We start from the raw sequence: 23,796 nt of genomic DNA, 5'->3' as shown, positions 1-23,796 counted from the left end.
GCTCTGAGGAGCTCTCTGCCATCTTTTGTACAAAAGCACTGTATCTAATTCTTTCCCCTGAAAGAAGGTCTCTTTGGTTTCCTGAAGGTTGTTACATTCCCATGTCAGATTTGAAACTTGTTTGATCAAGGACCATCTTTAGATGTGCAGGAGATAGTGTCTGCAAAAGCACCGTGGTTTGTCTTCTCAGCTAGCATACTGGGACAGTGCTTGACAGATTGTAAACCACACTGGACTTCAGAGGTAATTAAAAACCTGGAATTGTTCCTGGAAATAAATAGAATTCAGCGCAATTTGGTCAGTGATTGAAATGTTATATGATGTTGAGCAATGGTTTCAACCTTTAGTGGATCACTACAACATTTCTAATGAAGTACCTCCTTAAAACACCGTATGTATTAGATTGTTATGTTGTGTATGTGAACTTGCAGCTTCAAGTTTCTTCTTTCAGATGTCTTGGGACTATCAAATCCCCAACATGTTAGAGTCTGAAGACAACTTTTAAAGAATGCATATTTACTAAACAATACTACAGAAGGCTTTCTGATAGCTTGAGATTTACGCAATATAAAATGTTAGACTGCTTTATTCTTTATATCAGAAAGACTTGGAGAGCTAGTGAATATCCAGGAAAATGGAAGCTGGTGAATGCTAGCCATGGTATTCCTGACTATTGTTAGGTGATATTCCTGATATTAAAAAATCAGGAATATGAGAGTAAATCAGGACTTTTTCCTCAGACTTCAGCAGAAATCAGTTATATGAATTTGTAGTGTAAAAGATACAGATGAAGCTTATAGTGAAACCATGTTTGAGCCCTAAATTAGGATGTGAGCTTGTCAGGAAGCATGATAACAGGCTGATTCACCAGCTACCTCCCCTGCATATGTAATTGACTGAGTCAGTTTAATTTATTCTTCAGATATTAGAATGCTATTAACTTTTTTGAAGCAAGCAGGAGACTGGGTCCATGGAATGCCATATAACTGGCTTGAAAACCACATATACAATTTTGGCCCCAATTATGAGAGACTTTTTATATGTAGAATAATATGAGGATTACTTCCTGTATTCTGGAAGTTCCCATTTCTTTGTCTTTTCAGGAAGAGAAGAAAGAGTAGAGAGCACATAATATATACAGTAGTGTTTGTGTAAGGCTTGCAGTTATTTTTCCTTTGTCATATGATAAGAATAGTTGAGACAGTATTTTGGGTAGTCAAGCTACCTGTAACTTTAATACAGATTTTCCTCAGGGAAATGCAGAATATAGGTATTAAGCAAATTCAATGTGTACAGTGAAATAAAGAAATCTAAATAGACTTTTTTAGAAAAACAAATATTGTCTGTCTGGCAAATGCAAAAATATGTGGTGGTAACACTTTTGGGCTTACTCTAAGGTGCTGCACAATACCTTGGGATTCTCAGGGAAAGGGATTTATATAATTGTATGTAATGTGGGATGCTGTGGTCTACCTTCAGCTAGCTGTACTTAAAATATTTCGTATGCTGCTCCACTGCAGTATTCCTTTGAGTAACTCAAAAACCTAAACACAGTATTGTGCTTCCTCTTGGTAATAGAGCACTGTAATCAGCAGCTAATTAAAGATGCTAAACATAAAGTTGAGATACTGAATTTTATGTATTTTAATTGGCATATATAAACTGTACATCATATGTATCTGTGTATAATATCAATATAAACATTTATTATCTTTGCAGTAGCTTAAAGTATGTAGCAGACAGGTCTGTGGCTTGCCTGAAGACTGACCAGATGGGTGAGAATTGCTGGTGGTTCTGTTTTGCTCATTGGAAACTGCAGCAGAGTAGAAAGTCTTAGTAGTTAAGTCTTGTCCCCTTCATCTTTTTAAAGATCAATATTTTCAAACTCAAAATTGACACACTTATTTAGGAGGTATCTACATGGTCTTAGGCAGGCAGATGCAAACGGACCCTTCCTGTGCTCTTGGTCTGTTGGCAGATCGGGAGCACTATAGCTGTTAATATGGCTTGGAGCCTGAATGAATATACCTGCTTTGGGGCTGGATGATGCCTGCTCAGTTCCCTGTGTCCTCCTGCAAAGGGTAAAGAAGGTGTACCCTTGCCTGCTTGTCTCCAGACCTGGCCATCTTCCGTGGAAAGTGTTGGTGTCCCTGGGAGCGGGTCGGGAGCAGCATTTGTGTTCAAAGTCTGATTAATTGGCAGGTTCTTGAGTGAGACTCTCTGGGGAAAAAGCACATCTTTAAAATGGGTTGACTCTGTCTTTGATCACACATTAACAATAATTAATAAGGGCTTGATCAGCCTCATGGTGCTCTCGATGGTTTGGCTTGCTTCCCAGGCAATGTAGGTTACCTTTTGTACTCTTCAAATGTAACTTGAATTTCAGTATCTGAAAAATGCTGGGAGTAAAAGGAAAGCAATTGTCTTTGCGTAGGTGAAAAACTGGCTGAGGTGAGCTGAGCAAAGAATACTGTTAACTGGGGGCTTGCAGCCTGAGCTGGTTAGCTGAAGGGATGGAGAGCTCGCATGGATCGGGTAAGTACTGGGACTTAGGGAGCAGAGTCTGGGCTTGAGCTGTCTGCATAGCTGCTGCCTGCGATACGCGGTGTAGCACGGGAGGGCGCCAGGTAGAGCAGCTTTAGAAGTGCGAATGCTTCAGCGGCAAGGTAAGGCAGAACAGAGTGGAAGTAGCGGAGGTGTATACGCTTGGTGAGTGGATGATGGCAAAGGGAAAAGTCCTATCTCACGTGTAGTTAGACTTATCGCTGTGACCTAGCTAAGATTTTGGGACGGGCACTGTGGTGTATCTGGCTGTCCTTGTTGCTGCTGCAAACAGCTGAACACATGACTGTGATCTCTTTTCCACATGAAGAGTAGCAAAGGGAAGGACAATTCATAACTGCAGAGCATCATTGTTGTAGCCAAAAGGGAGACACTGCTGCAGGCCTGGAGAAATAATCACTGGTTAAATAATAAGCAGTTTTTAAAAGAAACATTTGTTTAGGAAAGCCTTGAGGAGGCTCTGTCCAAAGATGGAAAGAAAAGATTAAAGGTTTAACGATACTGGCTTTCTTGAGTCTTTCCAGAATGCTGTGTTAAGCAAAATCACTTCTCTAAAGCAGAGAGGTGTTAAATGAAACGCTCATCCAGATTTTCCTGTGGTTCCTGGAGTTGGTGATACGCAGTGAAGTCTCTGCCATCATTCATACTGAACTTATTGGTATAATTAAAGGCAGAAGGGCTAATTTCAACAGCTTGATAGCTCTGTGATTTTTTAATTGGGGAGCCCCAGTTTTTCTGAAAGGGCTGGAGTGAAACCTTTAGCTCTTTCCTTTGTGCTGCCAGAGGAAAGAGGAACGTACCTCTTGGGAGTCAGTAGGATTCATTTCTGTACTACATGTGTGTCTTGTCATGGTAGTGGGGGTCAGTAGGACTAATTTCTGTACTATTGTCTGTGTGTATGTATTGTCTTAGTCGTGGGACACGGATTTCTTGTTGCAGGGATTGTCAGCAGAAAGGTGGGAAGTAGCAGTGGTCTGTGGTTTAGTGAGGGCTAAGTACAACTACCCTGTTAGATGGAATGGTGTACCTAGACTTGAAAAGCTTATGACATGTAGCAGGGATTTTCATTCTTTATTAAGAGAAGGGTAAGGAGTTAGAAGGGCAAGTGTAGGAGCACTGTGTGTGTGTTGATAGGAATACTGGTGTGTTGCTCCTAGAAAGGTTTTCTCATTTTCAAATTCCAGTGGCCTGTTTTCTGAAAGGCCTTAAGTCACTTGCCAAAGAACAACTCTGAAATCTTCTGTCACTGAATATAAATCTTGAAATTAACGTAGGTGAAATAATGAAATACGAAAATCCTGTTACCCTATCATATTGTGCTTTAACCCCAGTTGGCAACTAAGCACCACACAGCCTTAGGGAAAGGGATAACGAACTGATACTAAATGCCTTAATGTCTAGGTCCAGGAGTCTACACTGATGCTGACAATTTGAGAGCTGGCTTTAGATTTTTAGGAAAGCCTGGCAAAAGGGATGTAGGCTTGACTAGTTAGCTATGACCTCAGAATTTCTTTTTCTTAATTTAGCTTGGCCCTGGGTGACTGCCATAGCTGTTTTCCCCAAACTAATTCTTCATGTGTTTTTGATACAAACTTCCCTGTAAGCCTTTTGATCTTCAAACATTTGCTTTTTGCAGCTGTGCATTTTGCTCATTATATGTGTTAATGCTTTCAGACTAGGAATTTTTGTTGGCACTAATTCTCTGAATATTATCTAATGAAACTCTGAGCTGCTTTTAGAAACAGGAGTATTGTTAGACCTATTGTTCTGATTTAACTGCTGTCTTGCATGGTTTTCTTGACCATACTTTCTCTTAGTATTTTTCACATAATTCGTTTCTACAAACCTTTGCATTAATTCTTTAATGCCTAGTGATGTGTTGGTGAACAAATGTTAGTGAGATTCTTCGTTTTCATCCCCCACTCCACCCCCTGCTTCAGCTATCTTAATGTGGAGTATGGGCCTCATAATGTGTACGCCAGACTCAGCTTGGATTTACTTTTTCACCTTAAGCCTTCCTAGTTAATTTACTTTGTAAAGAGATAACGATTGCTCGTATACTTTCTCTTCCCGTTTCTGTCACATAGGGTATTACTTAAAATCACTGCTTTTCTAATATTTATATGTAAGATTCTTGGAATGGGTGACTCTTAAAACCTGTTGCGTATGGCAGTCATGTTTGCTGTGTTCTTAAGATTGGCCCTGTTTCTGCCAACATTGATTTTTGGAATAGTTGCATTACTTGTCATATTTTAAGGAGTTTAAAGCCTTTGAGAAAATAATAGGTCTTAAGTGAGACGTATAAGTCACCTTTATCATAATGCTATTTTATTCAAAATGAAACAGCAGTAACTTATTCTTTCATAGCAATAGAGAATAAAGGATATTGACTGAGTGAAATATTAATGCATGTTAAGATTTTTGAAACCTTTAGCAATTTTTATTCCTTTCTTTTATAAAAGATGGTGTCAAATGCTAGTATTGGAAGTGATTTTTTTCAAAGATTGTCTTTAAAAGATCATATGTTGGTTTGGTTTTTGTTTTTTTAAACATATTGATGTACCTGAGCTTTCCTGTCCAACAGTGACATAAGAACTAACTGGAACCTTTCTGATGTTTACGTTGGGACCGTACTATTCCCACCTGTGGCTTGTATCCCTGCATCTGAAGATTTCTAGCAAAAGCTGTTACTGTTTCCAAAATGAATGTTAAGCATATGGAAATTGGAGAGCTCTTAAGTGTCATGTTGCTGGTGGAGAGGAATTGGGGAGATTGAGTACCACTGTTTTGTGTTTGGCCTGTAGTTCCTCTTGTTTTCTGAAGGCATTCAGTGTGTCTTCCGTTTGATATGACGTGAAAATGAAATACTGCTGGATTTGATTCACCAAAAAGTTCATTGTAGTATTGTATCTAAAAGCTTCTGCTTTAGCAACCAGTCAGTCTATATACTGTGCTTCAGATAAATGCATGGTATGCTAAGATGGAGTTACTTTTTTCCAGTTGAAATTCTGCTTTAATTAGATTCTATTAGAGGATCATGGGAAGGGATTTTTTTTTTCCCTGTAGCTCAGTGTCTTTAGTATCTTAGCAATTATTGTATAGGCTGTACTGAAGAATTGTTTGTGACAACCATTGAGCAATTCAGTGTTTTGAGGAACTCTGCAAAGGTCAAAATAAATAGTTGCCAGCAGCACCACTTCAAAGGAAGTTCCTCTTCAACCTTGGTTTTGAAAAGTTTTAACCTTTTGCTAGGCAGGTAGCTCTTCCTTTAAGGTGAATCTAGATTTTCTCTGAGTTGGGCCAGGGGAGGAGTTGAACTCTGTGGTGGATCACTGTAGGTCAAAGCCTCTTACATTCTCAGTTGCTGAAGGAAGCTCTAGTGAGGGGTTCATTAGAAAATAACTCTAGGGGCTGCTGTTCTTTCTTCCTTAGTGATCAGTGAATTTGTTAGGCTGCATTACCCCATAACACTGGTCAAGAAGTAGCAGCAGATCATGATCAGCCCCGGTTAACCACCTCATTCCTGGACCCCCGTCTTCCCTGACTGTCTGCTCAGAGCTCCCTTCTGCTCTAGCAGCACTTCTCACTTTTCCTCCAGGGCTCCTCTCAAACCCCAGCATTGTCCAGGCACTGGCAGTGGGATTGGGTCAAGGACACTTGGTGTAAAGGTGACCTGAAGAGAAAGTGAGGAAGAAGAAGAGCTGGCAGCATGAGGCCTTTAATGTAAGACGTTTAGGAGCTGTTGTAGATTCATGGGCGTAAATTCTCTGTGACTGTTTTCTGCATGCTGGCAGATGCTGGAGGACCTTTTGCTTTGGTGTAGATTGGAAATGTGGTGCCCCTGCTCCTCTGCCCTGCCACTGTAGGGATTAATGAAGGTGAGCAGTGTGTAGTCTGTATTGCTTATATTGATATACTTGTACTGCTGCAGTGTCCATCAGTAAAGTAGTTGACTGTTTCTATATCTATTTTTCTACAGTATCTGTGCTATTATTAGTTTATCAAGTTGTTTTAAAATAAGCTTTTATTTCTATTTATTTTTGTAATGGGAAGTCTGAGCTGATCCTGGATCCTGTGGTATTTCTGTACTGCAGAAATGAGCTCTGTGAGTATACATCAGGAATTCCTCTGAGTCTTTCTTTGTGGATTAGCAGCATACTTGCATGTTACTTTTTCTATAATATTGTATTGCTGTTGATGCTTGTGTTACTTCTGACAGCCTTGCGTGTTCTGGAGAAATCTCCATGTCACTTCATGCATATTGTATATTTTTTTTCCTCTCTTCAGTGACAGCAGGTTTACTGAAAAAAGTATTAAAGACAACCGTTGCATCCTCTTCTTTTTGTTATCACAGGTGGCGACAGGCAAGGTTGCAGGAAAGCTGAGCTCTACTCTCTCATGGGTGAAGAACACTGTATCGCACACCGTCAGTCAAATGGCCAGTCAGGTGGCAAGTCCATCTGCCTCATTACACACTACATCCTCCTCTACCACTCTGTCTACGCCTGCGTTATCACCATCCTCACCAACACAGCTGAGTCCAGACGACTTAGAATTACTTGCTAAACTTGAGGAACAGAACAGGTGAATGGAAAACTTTTTGGTCTTCAAAGTATAGCAATGAGAGTAAAATTGGTTTATTGCCTTTTCAGCGTAGTGGCTGTTAAAGGGGGTTTAGGTAAAATTTCATGGCACAACATTTCAATTTCAAGGCCCCAAGGTTTAAGAACTTGTGTTCTTGTGCTATGTTTTTAAAAGTTCTGGGTTTTGTGGAATGCTGAAAGGTGTTTTTTCTCTCCTGGTTTTACAGGAGTGTTTATAGCTGCCTCTAATCCTAAGAATTTACACTGGAGCCATGTGATTTTCAGTATCCAATTTCATAGAATCATAGAATCGTTTAGGTTGGAAAAGACCTTTAAGATCATTGAGTCCAACCGTATTTAAAATAGAGTATCTCAGGGATGAAACTTTCATATAACCTTCTTAGATCAAAACTGTAATTTCTGTTAGCTTTTTGAAATGTTAAAGACTTCTGAATTCCATTTTCTCTATTTTTTTCCCACTTTTACCCAGTTCTTGCTTTCCCGTATAACCTGGTCTGTTTAGAAATGGAACAGTGTTCAGCCATCTTTAGTTGCAAGAAATAGTAGATGCATCCTGCTGTTACGCTAATGGTGGCAGATGCATAATGTCTTAATTTAATGAAAAGTAAATTCCTAATCAGTCTTTTCTGTTCATCCCAGCTTTTTTTGTATAGTGAGCAACTGTTTTCTTGGCAGCCTTTCCCTGAGTATATATTTATCTGCACCATCTACAGTTCAAGATGAAACTTTCAGTTGGATCAGTTGCCCTTGATGTGCACAGTGATTGCAAATTGGCAATCTCTCTAAGAAATGAAATCGGACTGTATGATTCCTTAATGCTGAATTTCCAGAACCCATACTTATTTGCACTCTTCAGGCAGGACTTCTAAGTCACCTGGCCTCTTGCAAAATTTGGTTATATTTGACAAATATGTTTCAGTAGTTCATGAGAGGTTGACTGTAAAGGAGAACTTGAGCTCCAAATACGTTTTAGACTTAGCAGATAGCTGGTGGGCTTTGATACCTACTGCAGATTGCTATCTGTTGTGCTATAGTGCAGAGTTTAATAGTTTAGCTCAAACTAGCTTTTGTCCCAGCTTCTGCTAGCATGCTGGACTTTGCACTGAGGCAGTTGAGGTACTCCGTTTTTTTTTTTTTTTTTATTCTGCTGATTCAGTTATGGGGGTAGTAACTTTGAGCACAGGAGAAGAGTAACTGGGAGGAGGAGAAGCTAATGCCATTGTGTCACCTGGCATGTCCTCGCTCATGTTCGTATTCTGCAGCCTAATAGCGATACAACTTACAGGGAGTTTGTTGTATCTGTTTAGTTCTTGCCAGAGAATGGAAGGCAGCTTCCAGAACCATCTCATTCTCTTTTGCTTGTGGTTTATGGAATTGTCTCTCCTTTGAAGATGAACTATATGTAATTTTTGCTGTGCTAGTAGCAAGTGAAAATTTATCAAAAGGAGGAAAAAAAAGAGTTAGAGTGCTTTTAAGAAAGCTAATTTGCATTTAATCTGAGGCATTCAGCTCTGTTCATGACTAAGTGACTAACTTTTTATTTGAGAAGCAGTAATATCTGTTCTTTGGACCGCTTATCTGTGTTAGAGCGTAATGTCTTTACATCTAGAGTAATCTCATTAAGCCCTGCAGTTAGACTAGTTTGCTTGTTGAAAGAAGAATGTGAGCCTGGGCTTGCTAGCCTTTCTTTTTTAAGTCAGCTTTCTTCAGTTAGTAAATAAGCTAGCAAATCTTGTCTGGTCTTATTTAATTTTAGCCATACCTTTTGTTCAATCCCACAGGAGTCTTCTGTGTGAATTCTAATTAGAGGCTATCCTATCAAGTGTACCTTTTCTCATGAGATACTACACTTTAATATGGAAATTTGATGCTCTTATGCTGGGTGCACTGTAGTTTCAGAACAGTTTGAATCTGCATTTTAGCACAGTGGCACTTTGTTGACAAGGAATTGTACTCTGAACATAGGGAACTATTCTTTCTGCTTGCTGGAAGAATTGCTGCTGATGGATATTTTAAAGGCTTCCTTTTCATTGCTGGCTTTTACGTCAATAAGGAGAATATGAATTAGTTAAACAGCTAGAAATGGAAAGAACTCAAATTGTATCAAGCTATGTCTTGTAGCATTCTGTAATCCAATTATACTGAAAGTCCCCTCAGAATAATGAGGTAGCTCGGTCCAGAGTCCTGGCAGAGCTGTTTGGCATTAGTAAATCATTTATAAAGTTTCAGGTGAAAGAAAACAGTGACTAAATGCCACAGAACTCACTATTCTACTGTAAAAAGAACTACCCATTTTCAAATCTAAGGACAATGAGTTTATCCAGGTAAGGTCAAATTACAGAAACTTATCAGAATTTCTATACAAAGCTGTGGAAATGGAAAGTGACTAGTTAGAACCTTGTTTTTATAATTGTAATGTTTATTCTGTGCTTGTTTTTCCTCTGTGATTACTTTGAATTCAATTGTTAGGCACCGTCTCAGATTGAGAGGAAGAGTTCCAAACTGTAAATTTTAATTATGGATTGGTATAGGCCAGGTTTCTAAACATTAAAAATGGATTTTTTTTTAATTTTTTCCTCAAAACAAGATTTTCTGCATTCCCTTAATATAGACTAAATTAAAATTGCTCTTGAAAAAGCTTGATTTTTTTTTTCCCCCCCTCCCAAAGGCACTACTATTTAACCCTTTTCCAAACAAAATACTACTGCAGAGACTGTTTTTGTCTTCATGAATTAAATTACTTTTTTCTCTGACTTCCATAAACACCACTAGGTGAAAGCTGGGAACTGGGAAAGCTAGTATAAATATCTCTATCACAGCAGAGAGCTTAAAAATTGTAGGTATGCTGAGATTTGTGTACAATCTCAGGTGCAATATAACTCAGGTTATAACTAAATATCTAAAACCTAACCTGACCTTGCTGAAATGCTGGGGGCAGGGGTGGTGTTAGCTTTTGTGCAAGTGCATTGAGAAATTATTCAACCAGATCCCTCTGATTTACAGACGTTGGAATTCTTGGAAGTTAAAGCACAAATAAAGCTCTTGATATAGCAGAAGACTTTTTCGAGTTAGTCTGAATTCTTGCTTGTACCCAACACATGGTCTAAAAAATTTCCCCCTGCTTATGGGGCTCAATATTAGTTGAGGATAAACAAAGCACGCCTTTTGGCCCAGAGTCCCCAGCTCCTTGCAAAATTGGCCATAGCAACCAGCTAACGCAGAAGTCTCTTCAGCAACTTGTCCAGCACTTGACACATCTTTATGTATACCTTGCTCCTGGATAACCCCAGAGGTTCTCACATCTGAACTCCAGGCTTTAATTACATGTTCATTAGCTATACTAACCACTCTTGTTGCCTGTTCCTCATTCTTTAGGTGTGAGATTTTTTCCATGTATTTATAAAACACCACATTGATTTGTGAACAGCTGTCAGCAAATGTCAGGTGTTCTGAAATTTCTCCAGGTTTTCATTATTCTGTCTGTATTTACACTGTCAATTAAAAAAAAAGTGTAATCAGGTAGACTTTTAGGAGGCTAATTTTTTGTCTTTGCTTTAAAATTACCGTCTCTTTTGCAGTACTTTGACATTTGACACTATCACTGGGGATATTTAACTTCCTTATGTTCTCTTTGTCAGTCTGATGCACAACAGCTGTGGGATTTTTGCTGCTGGTAAAATCAAAGCCCTCTTGCTGGTACTTACGCCTCAAAACAAAACTTGCGCGTGTTCCCTGTAGGGCTATTAATCTCCAGTTGATGAGTGTGTAAAAGAGCGTTGGACTTGCAATGCTTCTGTACTTTCTCTAATTTGATATCTTTATGTATTAAGATCTGGTTCATGAGACCACAAAATGCTTGCATTAAAATCTGGCTTCTCTTAGTGTTGTTGATGCACAATGTGAAATTTTTATCCATTTCTTAAAAGGCTGCAGTGCAAGCTGTTCTTCTGTCTGCAGAATTATTTGAGATCTCAAGAAGAAACAGTAACATTGACCAGTTCTTTTCAAATTTAGTACAAATGGATGTTGGAAAAACCATTCCACTGAACCTTTGGGTGCATTCTTTGTAAAGAGGTTGGAAGAATTGACTTCTAAACAAACAATTAATAGTGTGGTCCTGTGAACAGAAGAACTTGAATTTGGGTTTTTTTTGTGTGCTTTCTTTGCAGACTCTTGGAAACAGACAGCAAATCCTTGCGATCAGTAAATGGGTCAAGAAGAAATAGTGGATCTTCTCTTGTATCTAGCTCATCAGCTTCTAGCAATCTCAGCCATCTTGAAGAAGACTCATGGATCCTGTGGGGAAGGATTGTGAATGAATGGGAAGATGTACGGAAAAAGAAAGAAAAGCAAGTTAAGGTAGTAGTTGGACTCTACTTTTTAGGATATATTTGTAATGTGATATAAGTGATACGGTTTTATCTTCCTGTTGGTCTTATTTTTTTAAATAAATATGTAATAGAAGCTTCCATCCCTAAACCTTAGTACTTCCTGTGTAAATGTTACCAGACTTTAGTAACAGTTTTGCCCAGCAATGTCTCTTACTGACAGCTAGCTGCGTTTACTGTATCTTGAATACTAAAGCTTTCAGTGTACCTTAATGAGAGATTCCCATGAATATAGGGAATATTTGCTTCATGTTTCCAAAATGGAATTACTGAAAACCCACTTAAGGGCATCTGATAGCTGGATGCGATGATTATTTTCCCACTGAGCAGCTGTCTTTTTAAAGCATTCTTATTAGAAGAGCTGATAATTCTACTGTATGAAGCTCTGATGAGTTTAGGTTTTTGTGCATGCCAAGTGTGTTGACCCCAGGGATGACCTTAAGCAGGAGAACACATAGTTTCTAAATTACGAGTGGATCGGACAAACTTTAACTAGTGTGTGTCTGGTCTGGGTTAGTTGTGGGCATGTACAAAATGGAATTCAATTACACTTTAAATTCAAACTAAAAAGCATCTAGGACATTTGAACATACCCATGTTTCAGAGGCAGCAAGTACAGCAGCGTGGGATTTTTTTGTTCGTAGGCAAGTCTGTTCTGCTTTGGTTCTTTATTGGCTCTAGTCTGTAGTTTTATGTGCAGAATACAAATTTCAAGGTCTTTTGAGCAGTTTGAAATGTGTGTATGAATAGGTTGTGGGAAGGCAGAACAATGGGCTAAAGTAAAGTATCTTTTATGTGAAGCAGTTGTGAAGAGAGAACATGACTTGAGAGAGGAAACAAGGGAAGAAAATGAATTCAAGACTTCCTGCTTGCATAGGGAAAACAGTTTCTGGAAAGGTGTTCCCAAAAGGCCATGAAAAGAAGGCCACGTGAACCTGGCAAGAGAAAGGAGAAGTGAGATGGTAATAAGTAGATCTGGTTGGATAATTTAGTGTCACAAGTATCACTTGTTTTTACAGCTGGCCAAGTATAATTTGGGGAGTATTTGACTAACTTTCAGTAAATCTTTAATTATATTGCTAGTGAGTCTTCCTTTGCTGGTTAAATATTTCTCAATATTTTTTGTGTTTTTATTTTGTTTGTCAAAAGTCAGCCTAAACTGTGTCATGCTGCATTTACGATGGAATACCAGAACATCCATACCTATTTCCTGATTGTGCCAGTAGGTATGACTTTAGGAGCATAGGTATCTTTTTGTCTTGGCTGTGAAAGCTGGTCTTAAGTTACTATATATATGGTAAGTTTTTTAAGTTTTTAGACGTAGCTGTATTTATCTTCCTGCATAGGTGATGTGTTCCAACCTGATGTCTTTTGACCCACTTCAGAACTCGTTTCCTGTTTATGGAGGGATTCTGAAGGATGACTTAAGTCCTGCTTTTCAGTGTCCATAATAGCACCATTTTAGTGCCGCTTAGTAGGTGTGTTTTCCTGCTCTTCCTTTAGGATTCTTGGAGAGATTAACCCTGTTACTTTGTTGAGCAGGTGCACAGTAACTTAAAGCAAGAAACCACTTGCTAATGCTTTGTTATTAGTAGCCCTTGAGGCTTTAGATGACTGATCTACAGTCTGATATTGTGTTGTTCACAGATGATAGCTAGAGACAGATGTGAAAAGCTGATGTGTTAGGGTTGTTGTCTTGGAGTTGGAGATCTTTTGGGAAATAACACAGGCTGTCATAGACGGGACAAATAGTTGGAGTGGCATTACTAGGATGGTTCTGGAGAAGGCTGGAGATCGTAGGGATATTAGAAAATTGAGGTCAGTGATGCAAAACTCCTGCAGTAGAGTTCAAGCTTAACAAAAACAAAACTTGAAAGCAACAGTCTCTTTAAAAGTTACCTCTGTTGCATTAATTTATGTTTGGAGAGGTAGGAGAAATATTTGGAACAAACAGGAAAAAGAGGCAGCTTTGCAGAATAGGAGATTACTCTGGCTCCAGAAAAATACTAGTGAAAGAAACTGTCCTTTAGGAGACAGAATACTTGGTAACAGTTCGTAAGGTACAAAAAATTATTAAAGGAACTCTCTTGTCTTGAAGAGACAATCTTCCAGGTCAGACTGATCCTAGTTGCAGAAAGTACCACTAAGGCAGTCTGTAAACTTCCTGAGTCATACTTTTTTCTCAGTTTTCACATCAAGCAACAAGACTAATTTCTGTTTGTGCTTTCTGGAAAGACAAGTACCAGGTTTTTAGTTCTTTTGATCTGGGAAGGTTTGAATTGTATAATCCCTAGCTGACATTTTTTTTTCAGGGAAGATAAAGTAAATTTAGTTAATACAGTAGATGTAAACTTAATGTTTTCTTGGTCCAGTGTCTGAAACCACATTTAAATACTTTCTTAAAAGAGAACTTGGAAATACTGGCACACCAGAGAGGTCAGACACAACTTGTCAAGTTTATCGAATGACTTCTTATAGTAGTACTGTGCAATTTTTGTTGTTGTTGCAGTTGGCTGTGCTACAGTTAATGCCACTTTTTACCATTTACCTGTCTTGGAAATAATTTTTAATTGGTGGTTTGTTATATGTCAGTCACTACGGGTATAATTAAGGGTGTTATCTTTTGTGATAATTTTGATAATAATTTTGTGATCTTTTTGTGTTATCAGTCATCTTTTGTGAAATATAAAAATAACTGTATTCTGGGTAATAGGAGTTCTTGTTTAAAATTACTTGAATATTCAGTTTTTCAAGAAGCTTGCTATGAAGAGGGGACTACTTTCATTGGTTAACTTAGCCACTAAAAATGATTTGGAGTCATCTTTTGTTAGCTAACAATCTATCACACTAAAATTGAGTTTTACACATTATAAACTGTATGATTGTTTTGTGACATGATGTAAACATTTTCTGAAGTCGTGAGGAACTTAATTTGTTGAAGTGTTTTGTTCTTTAGGCTCATGTTTATATTTTCAGGAAATATAAATGAATTTGTCTTTTTTTTGTGCTTTAGGAGCTTGTTCGAAAAGGGGTACCTCATCATTTCAGAGCAATTGTTTGGCAACTTTTATGCAGTGCTCAAAGCATGCCAATTAAGGATCAGTATTCAGAGCTTTTGAAAATGACATCTCCTTGTGAGAAACTAATAAGAAGAGACATTGCTAGAACATACCCTGAACATGATTTTTTTAAAGAGAAAGACAGCCTTGGACAGGAGGTTTTGTTCAATGTAATGAAGGTAAGTCAGTATGTCATCCCTTGAAAATACATCAGCCAGAATGTGCACAGAAGTTTAGAAAATAATTTGCCTTGTATATAGTGAACTTGCATCAGGTTCACGTGTTTAAGTTTCTTTTACTTACTCTGCTTGACACTGGAATGGTTTAACAAATTACATTCCAGTTTCAAAGATAGCTTTCAAATATGGTATTCCTATAGTTAATGGTTTTACTTTATAAGAGATTTTAAAAACTTACTAAGTTTGCATTAAAACAGAATCGCATGCTAACTGCTGATAGTATAATGGAATAAAGTGTGCTGTGAAGTAAAGTAAACAATGTTGACCAAGACGAGAACATGTCTTGGTCATTCAAGTGTTTCTGAACCTGCAAGTGGTAGCAGCAACTGGCAGGGACAAGATAGCATACAGTTGTTACGGTGCCCAAGCACAAAATGAGAATGCCACCATAAAATCAAGTTTGCGTTACTTTGTCTTCATTGTACTAGAGCTTAAATTTTCAAAGATAGACTTTTCCACTTTTCCATACAACATAGTTTCAACAGAAAAGTTGACAGGTTTCCAAATCATACTAACTTCCATAACTCTAGAAGGAAGATGCAACAGGCATGGAGATCACCGCATTTCCTCCACCTGTAAATAAATCTGCAGCACATAAGTTTTCTGAAAAGAACTGTTGTTTCTTTGTCAGGTCTGTCTCCTCTAAAAGTAGTAGCCTTGTGCAGTTTCTATGCCATCTGTCTAGCTGTCTCTGGGTGGTGTTTTTTTGTTGTTTGTTTTTTTTTTTTTTTTTTTCCCCAGCAAATTCCTGTAGTTGAAAGCTGCATGTATTTTTTTTAGGTATGCCTTAGTTTTAGCTTTGTAGGCTATCAGAGAGCAGAGTTCATACGCCTTTGTAGCAGCAGGTAGCAACTAGAACATCTGACTAAAACTTCCAAATAGGATGTCTGTCCTCGCTGGATTTGGGAGAGGAAGAGTAAGTTATTAGCAAAATAACAGCATGAACTATGATTAATTTTTATTAATAATGATGTTTTAATTGTTGAGAGTCTTAAAACTTTATTTCCTAGGCTTATTCTTTGGTGGATCGTGAGGTTGGATACTGTCAAGGAAGCGCTTTTATAGTTGGATTACTGCTTATGCAGGTAAACATGATATTAAAAATATATGAACCTTTAAAATCCCTGCTAGAATGCATAATATATCATGGTGGTTTATTGGGAATTTTTATAATGGTTTTCCTTAGTCATTTTGTTACAATGGAATTGTCAAGGGCAGCTGTTTACTCTGCAAATCAAATGAGATTTATTCTGTATGGTTCTATTTGCCAAGAAGATACTATCTTTGAGTGGGAGAATACATTTATTTCTCAGAGCTAAGGCAGGATTGCAGACTTGCAAGCTATTTTGGTGAATGTTGTTTCAACTATTGAACTTCTAATTTCAATTCTATTATACTGAATCTCCTCAGAGTTCAAATGGAACTTCATAGTTAATTTGACAATCTTAAAGCTGCCTTTGTATTACTACCTTTTGTTTTATGACAAAGTAGCATATATTATAAGAAACGTGCAGACCTCCATTTCAGTTTAGAAATCACTTGATAGAATTCAATATATACAGAAGTTCATTACAGTAATTGGTTATAAATCCCTTAAAACAACAAACAACCTGAAACAAAAAAAACCCCACTGCACACACAAAAAACCCCAACCCTAAACCCTCCTAGGCACTTACTCTGATATATCCTTACATTTGTCCAGAGTTTTTACTGTGCTTTTTTGTTTTTAACTATAGATGCCAGAAGAAGAGGCATTTTGTGTGTTTGTTAAATTAATGCAAGATTACAGACTACGAGAACTCTTTAAACCAAGCATGGCTGAACTGGGCCTTTGTATGTACCAGTTTGAATGCATGATACAGGTATATACGGAATCTATCAGACTTTCTCTTCATTAACTATTAATGAGGAATTTGGAATTACAGTTCAAGAGCAGGCATGTCTGTTGGCTAATAGGCTGTTCTCTTGACAGGAGCTAGTTGCAGAACTTCAGAAGTAAATGCATGTGGCTGTGTGGTCTACTTTTTTAACCTTTGGCAGACAGTGACTGGCTTTAAACACTGAAGCATGGGGATTTGTATTGCTACAGTTTAAGTATATGAATGTCTAATTCTGTTTGAAGATTCTGAAGGTCAATGTCTTCAATTTATAGCTATTTTAAAAAATGGAAACTGGGAGATACCCTCATACGTAGAGGTAAAATCTTGTTCAGATTTGGGACACAGGAAACTTTTTCTTCCTGGTCAGGCTGATAGAGACACTTAGGTTTGTGTTTTGTGATCCGGTTCCTAGCATGATGATCAGGGCTGGGATGTTAGGTAGCAAATAAGACATAGGTCTCTGGCCATACCCTAGATCTTTCCAGCTCTTTTTTGTAGCCCACTCTAGGTTTGACTTAGGGATTGACAAGCTTGTGACTTCCTATTAGGATCAGGAAGTGTTTTTGTAATCTGTGCTTTGCAGGGTAGAAGTGTTGTAGGGCATTCTATACTGGGACTTCTGTTGCATAGTTCTTGATAATGATGAGTAACATCTTTTCTAGTCCTGTGTTACAAAGCTGCTGTGTGTACTAAATATCAATTATTTTCTTCTTTTATTCAAAATTTTTCAAAAACAGGGACACGCTAAAACTACCAGCAGAAGCTTAATGTGTATGTTTTCTTTGTCTTTTCCAGGAGCATCTTCCGGAGCTTTATGTGCACTTTCAGTCTCAGAGTTTCCACACTTCTATGTATGCATCATCATGGTTTTTAACTATTTTCCTTACAACTTTTCCACTACCAATTGCAACAAGAATATTTGATATCTTTATGTCTGAGGTAACTACTCAATACTCATATGTTCCATTTCAAGAGTAGCTGTTAAAAACAGTTATTTAGGTAGTGGTATAAATCCCATTATGATGGGCAAATCTCAAATACTCTTGCTTTTTAGTCCTTATGCTTATCAGATTATTTTGTAGGGGAAAATGTCTGTGTATGTAGTTTGTCAAAGAAGAGCAACTAACTATTTGAATGTAGATACTGTATGCAACTTTGTACTCTAAGTCTATTGAAGAGTTACCAAATCTGTCAGTTCTGGGTCCAATGCAATAGCATTGCATACAACAGGGACATCATTTTCTCAATATTATAGTAAGTTTGGGGTGGAGAGTAATGCTGCTTTCAGGCCAAAGTTAAAGCTCCATGGGGATATGCAGTCCAAGAAGAGGGAGTGTTGGCATCTTCTATTGTCCAGATGCTGACCAGTAGCCAAGAAATTTATGGAATTATTTGGTGTCACTATCACGAAGACGCCCAAGCCGTGTTTAGGATTAGAGCTTTGTGTGGTTGTAACTGGTAATAAACCAAAGCTTATGGTCCATTTATGCTCTTTCTCTGCAATTGTCTTTTAGAAAATAGTAAGTCAAAGGTGGATCCTTTCAGCTTACACTCAAGAATGTCCAAGATAGTATGTATGAGTGAGACATTTCCTTGTATCTGTTTAAATAGTTTAACTGCATTGTACTATGTCTGAAATTAAAATGGCTTTTTGGAGAAGTACCTGGGTTTTTTTGTACTAGATATATTTAAAACTTTTGATAAAGCTGACTTAGAGAACAGCTGTTACTCAAGAGTTTTTACCTCAGCACTAGCCTCTTGGGGCGGGGGGAGCAGGTCTAGCATCAGGACAAATAGCAGGACTACTTGTCCTTAGGGCAAAATAAGAAACCCAGAACCAATTTGTTGAGAGATTTTTCAGTAGCCCTTTTGCGTGTTTGAGAAACTGGGTGATATTTCCAACATTAGTAAATAGTAGAATTGTTCTGTGCTGGTAACAATGCCATGAATAATTGTTGGACATTTCTTCTATTTTCAGGGTTTAGAGATAGTATTTCGAGTAGGTTTAGCAGTACTTCAGATGAACCAAGCAGAATTACTGCAGCTTGACATGGAAGGAATGTTACAGGTAAATTAGGGTTATAATAACTGTAAGAGATGTCTGAAATGTGTAGTGTGTGTGTATTTCCTTGCAGCTATTAATTATATGTAATCTTGTGCTCTGATTGCTTTTAGCACTTTCAAAAGGTCATTCCACATCAGTTTGACAGTGGTCCAGACAAATTAATCCAAGCATCTTACCAAGTCAAATACAATGCAAAAAAGATGAAAAAGTAGGTATAACATTTTGAGAAAATAGATTATACTGTTGCTAAGAGCTACTGTTTGTTTATCTTTAAAACTAGTTATTCAGTATTTAATTTTGAATTTTCCATCTTTAAATTTTTTGGTGTTTTATAGTATAAACAGTTAAAACTGAAGTTCTGTCTGCAAGAAAATTCTTCTAAAGCAGTATTTCCAATTTTTCTTAAATAAAATAAGCTATATCTCATTTATAAAAATAACCTAAAAAGCTTTTGAAGAAAGCTACAAGTTACAGGGAATTACAGCACTTCTGTAAACAGGATCTGAATAGAAAAAGTTGAGGGGGGGGGGGATGTTTTTTGGGAGGGGGGGATTGCTTGGTTTTTTGAGGGTGAAGTAGGGAAAGGAGGTTAAATGTTATGATCTGGCCGAAATTCTTAAGACTTAAGTTCTCAGGAACTGGAAAAGTATTCACGGTGCTAAAGAGTGCATGCACGGTCAAGATTAGTGCTCTTTAAAATATAAATTGATGAAACTTTGTAACACCATTGACGATTGTAAAATAACTTTCATTTGGGGTTTGAAATCCTGAGCATAGCACTACTTTTTTTTTTTAAGGTTAGTTGTATGTCTTCTCTTTTCTGCCTCTGGTAAATTATCTTTTGATAAGCCAAGCTGCACATATTGTGCTTTTCCAGGGTTAAGTTTGGCGATTCTCCAGTTGGTTGTAATATATTGTACATTCACTGTTCTTGCCCTGCAGATTGTGCTAGGGTCTTTCAAGTTGGATTTGCCAATCCTCTGTCAGTGGCCTGTGATCAGTGCTGTAGAGTGAGCAGTCTTCTCTGAAACAGAAGTAGTAACAAAGCTTTCAGGAAAAACATTGTCTCTGAAAGCCAATAGAAGTGTATGTAGTTTAAAATCCTACTATTCTGAGCCTAAACTTCCTTGGTTGCCTTCTGTAGAGGCATTGTTTATCTCAGCTTGTTTTTTCTTGTTGCCACCTTTTTCAATTGGGACAATTTTGTGGTTTGCTGGAGAGGGGCCAAAATTGTTTTATATGTTTAAGATACTTGTCTCAAGTCTCTCTGCATCTTTCTGTCTTCCAGGCTTTTCAAGCTCTTTTTTCTTTTCGCTGAATCTATTGAACTGATTATTGCATAATTCCCTTGAGTGGTTATTACAGAGTAGCTCCAAATCATTGCCACTGTAAATGTATACAAGCAAGCACCTGCACTTCAGAGTGCTGGTTCAGATTCTGATATCTACAGAAGTCTTTGTGTTTAAATTTAGTTTTAATGTCCAGTCTAAATATTTACAGGAGTGCATTTCAAGTGGCCACTTAAACAGACGAAATACCAATAATCTGTATCCCTGTTCTACTGTTGTTTGTTAGGTATTACACCAACAAGTAAGCTATCTGCAATTCTAATCTTAACTTACTATTTCTAATTTTTAGGTTAGAAAAGGAATACACTACAATAAAGACAAAAGAAATGGAAGAACAAGTTGAAATTAAAGTAAGAGAGCCTCAACAAGTTTGTTTATGGATCAGTTTAATTCCTACATGTGGGATTACATATTTGATCTGTATATGTAGCAGGACATGTAATTGAGGTCCCCAAATTCTTTTCTTTCAGCATTTGTATTTGGGATGTCTAATAATAAAGGACACTTATAGTGAAATTACTGAGACTTCTTGTGGACATTTAAAGAAAAATCTTTGATGGAGACCTGCTGTACTTAGTTTTCATTATTTTCTGCTGACTAAAGATTGATTACACATGGCGTCATTTATCAGAGGTTCCGAATGTTCTGGTTTAGATGTAGGTGTCCCACACAGGAGGTTTGTAAAACACATGTTAAGATAGAGTTTATCAGATTGCACTTGAGTGGTTTATCATTGATTTTGAGATCTTGATTTTTCTTATGCATTGGACCCAAGATTGAGTGGCTGCTGTCTGCAGTCACTTTTTCTTTTGGAGCTTCTGCAATTGATACGTAATGTGGAAAAAACCCCACCCTGCGAGTGCAGTTTGTGTTTCCCTTTCACTAACTGACCTACTTCCTGTATTTACTTAATCACTGCATCTTTTTGCTTTTGTGACATAAATGGGTTTTTGCTGCTTTTTTTCCTTTTTCACTTTTTTTTTTTCCACAGCATGGTGTTTGATCTGGATGTGCTTCCTGGTGTCATGTTTTCAGCCAATTCCATGAGAAAAGGCAGTGGGAGAAATGATGGGCGAGTGTAGTATACAAAGCTTAGTAGAGGGAGCGAGTTAACAGCCTTCCTTCTTCCTGTTCACTGCTAGTCATTTTGCCTTTCAATATCAGTTTCTAAGGCATCAGTTCTTCAGAAAAATTCAGTGATAAGCACCTGGGAGCACAAAGGTGTTCCAAGCTTTTTCAGGCAGTTTGTTGTTGTTGTAACAGGCAGCGAGGCAGTTAGCAGCATTAGGACCTGCTGTAATGGCATCTCAAATCAGAAGATTTGCAGGACTCAGATGACAGCTCTCTGCAGAACAGGACAGAACAAAATAATTTGAAAGACAACTGTAACTTTAGATTCTAGTATTTTAATTTACTTCAAATCCTTCCCTGCTCTCCCTCCCCCCCATAAAAACCAACACAACAACAAAAAAAACCCCACCTAGCAAAACCAACCAACCAACAAAAAACCCCAACCAACCCCAACAACCCAAAGCTGTCTGTTTCTAGGCCCTGCTTTGGGACGTTATATAAACCGTTTCTGACTTACTCTGTTCTGCTAAGAAACTCTGCTATTTTAGCCTGGCAGAGTAAAGCATTACTGGACTGATATCCATGGCTCTATTCTTAGGGATACAGATCTCTTCTATCTGAATGCTGACTGCTAAAATTTATAGGAAATCCACTGGTAAAATATGCAGTTCAGTACAGTTCTTTCTCACTTCTGGGGCATCCGAGGTAAATAATTCTCAGTATAATTTTACAGATTAAATAAATATTATTATATAATGTAATATAAATTATTGGGAGGAAAAGGAAGGAAACCTTGTAGCTATCTCATTAGCCTGTCCTAGTGCAGAGAGTGCACTTTCATGTCCCTTAACCGTGAAGACTGTCTGGCTCTGTTTATGACGAGGAGGCTGTCAGGTCTAATGTGTGGTTAAGCCCTGTGGTTCACCTGCAGACATATTGCTTTCATCTAATGCAACACAGATGCTTTCATAGAACACAAGACTTCTAATCTTTGCTGTATCAAGCTGTTTAAACTCATCTTTTGAGTTAGTACATCATATAAAAGGATGTTAAAAAGGTCACTAATTATTTTTGTATTTATATTGATTTTCATAGATGTGATGAGATAAAAACATTGTTAGCTTGCTTGGCTTTTATCAGACTTCCAATTCATAACTTGAGAAATACAATTCTGAACTGTTTATCTTCCAGAGGTTACGAACTGAAAATAGACTCCTAAAACAGCGCATTGAAACATTAGAAAAAGTAAGTATGTTGGTGATTAGATTTAATCTGTGTTAATTTATACTTAAATTGATGGCAATTTTATTATATGGAATGGGAATCTCAGGATTATAGTTTACTGTTTTTCCTGCTAATCTATGGTGTTTACTAACAGTGCTTAGCATGGCAATAACAAAGCAATTAGGGTCAGTGCTTGTAAATGTTTTAAGGTTGTTATGTCTGGCTCTTAGTGAATGTGAAATCAAACATTTTGACATACCCAACTTTTGTTGTACTGTTTTCTTTCTGAATTAGAAGCATCTGTTCAAAGTTCAGAAGACTACTTGAAATAGTGGACTGCTTGGGTGGAAAAGAGGTTATTGTGAGAGAATCCTCAATTTTGAAAATCTGAAGTTGCTGGGTGTTTTTACGCAGGAGCAAAATGACAGACCTACCAATGACCAGAGAGAGATGGAGATGAAAGCAGATTATTTCATTGCTAGCAAATGCAGCAGTAGAGGGGTGTTGTTGCAGCATTCACATTCAGTACAGGAAATCTGCTGCCATTAATTTGTTTTACATAGCTTTGAATTTTTGTAGCAATTTTGGGTATGTGGAGGGGAGAGTATCTTCTAAGACTTATTTCTCACAGGTTTAGTCTGGAATGGAGTTTTGTTAGGCTTCTCTGTAACTGTATATAACTTTAGAAGTATGCATGGTAACTGTTGTCAATACATTGCCAACATGCAGGCATTGTTCTCCAATGGCCTCTCCTATATTCTGGTATTGTGCTTGCTGTGACAGATTGCATCTGAGCTGGTCTGCTGTAGAATGAGAACACTTCTGTCCATCTTAACCATGAATAGCAACTATCTTTAACAAATGAAATTGAATGCTCTTGTGAGTTGCAAACAGTTGTTCATGTTTCACAGGGAAGAAAATGGTAAAGATTCAATTGAGAGTGACATAATTGAAAGATGTCACACTTCAGATGTTAAATCCATTACAGTTTCTTGGAGAAACAGTCAATCTGTGTCAAATTCTAATTAATTTCTGAATTTAGTTTGGAAAAATGTACCTAATAAGGACATATTGTGAAAGTTGTGACCAAAAATACAATTTTATAAACATCTTTGTTTCTAATATTGAAGTGCTGATAAAATTAACTGAAAAGAGCAGACTCTTTTTAAGAAGTTTGAAGCTGTAGTGAATCACTTCAGTGCTCTTGGCAAATTTATAATAGTAAATATCCGTGTTTTATACTTAACTTGCAGAGGTTTAAAATCTGATTTTTTTTTTTTAATTAGGAAGTCCATGATGAACTGCCAGATGCTAGTGCTTTTGCAAATTCTGTACTTAAAATTTCAGAATTCACT

At 37.5% G+C, this 23,796-nt stretch overlaps 1 protein-coding gene across 5 annotated transcripts in view; it reads left to right on the top strand.

Moving 5' to 3' along the window:
• The window catches only part of EVI5 (ecotropic viral integration site 5), an 85,392-nt gene that overhangs the window by 5,919 nt on the left and 55,677 nt on the right, over nt 1-23,796 (top strand). For 3 of the 5 annotated variants that reach the window (XM_072869097.1, XM_072869095.1, XM_072869096.1), the window contains 10 exons: nt 6,917-7,146; nt 11,336-11,525; nt 14,568-14,792; nt 15,863-15,937; nt 16,589-16,714; nt 17,528-17,671; nt 18,711-18,800; nt 18,908-19,005; nt 20,436-20,496; nt 22,409-22,462. In XM_072869097.1, coding sequence (XP_072725198.1) covers nt 6,998-7,146; nt 11,336-11,525; nt 14,568-14,792; nt 15,863-15,937; nt 16,589-16,714; nt 17,528-17,671; nt 18,711-18,800; nt 18,908-19,005; nt 20,436-20,496; nt 22,409-22,462 — 1,212 coding nt within the window. In that variant the 5' untranslated portion in view covers nt 6,917-6,997. Of the gene's footprint in view, nt 1-6,160; nt 6,286-6,916; nt 7,147-11,335; nt 11,526-12,364; nt 12,517-14,567; nt 14,793-15,862; nt 15,938-16,588; nt 16,715-17,527; nt 17,672-18,710; nt 18,801-18,907; nt 19,006-20,435; nt 20,497-22,408; nt 22,463-23,796 lie in introns of those variants that run through there. The other 2 variants (XM_072869094.1, XM_072869098.1) reach the window with 2 other exon arrangements.

This window comes from Ciconia boyciana, chromosome 7 (assembly GCF_034638445.1).
Source record: "Ciconia boyciana chromosome 7, ASM3463844v1, whole genome shotgun sequence".
NCBI lineage: Eukaryota > Metazoa > Chordata > Aves > Ciconiiformes > Ciconiidae > Ciconia > Ciconia boyciana.
The sequence above is the reverse complement of the archived record's forward strand: the minus strand, read 5'-3'. Positions and strand labels throughout refer to the sequence as shown.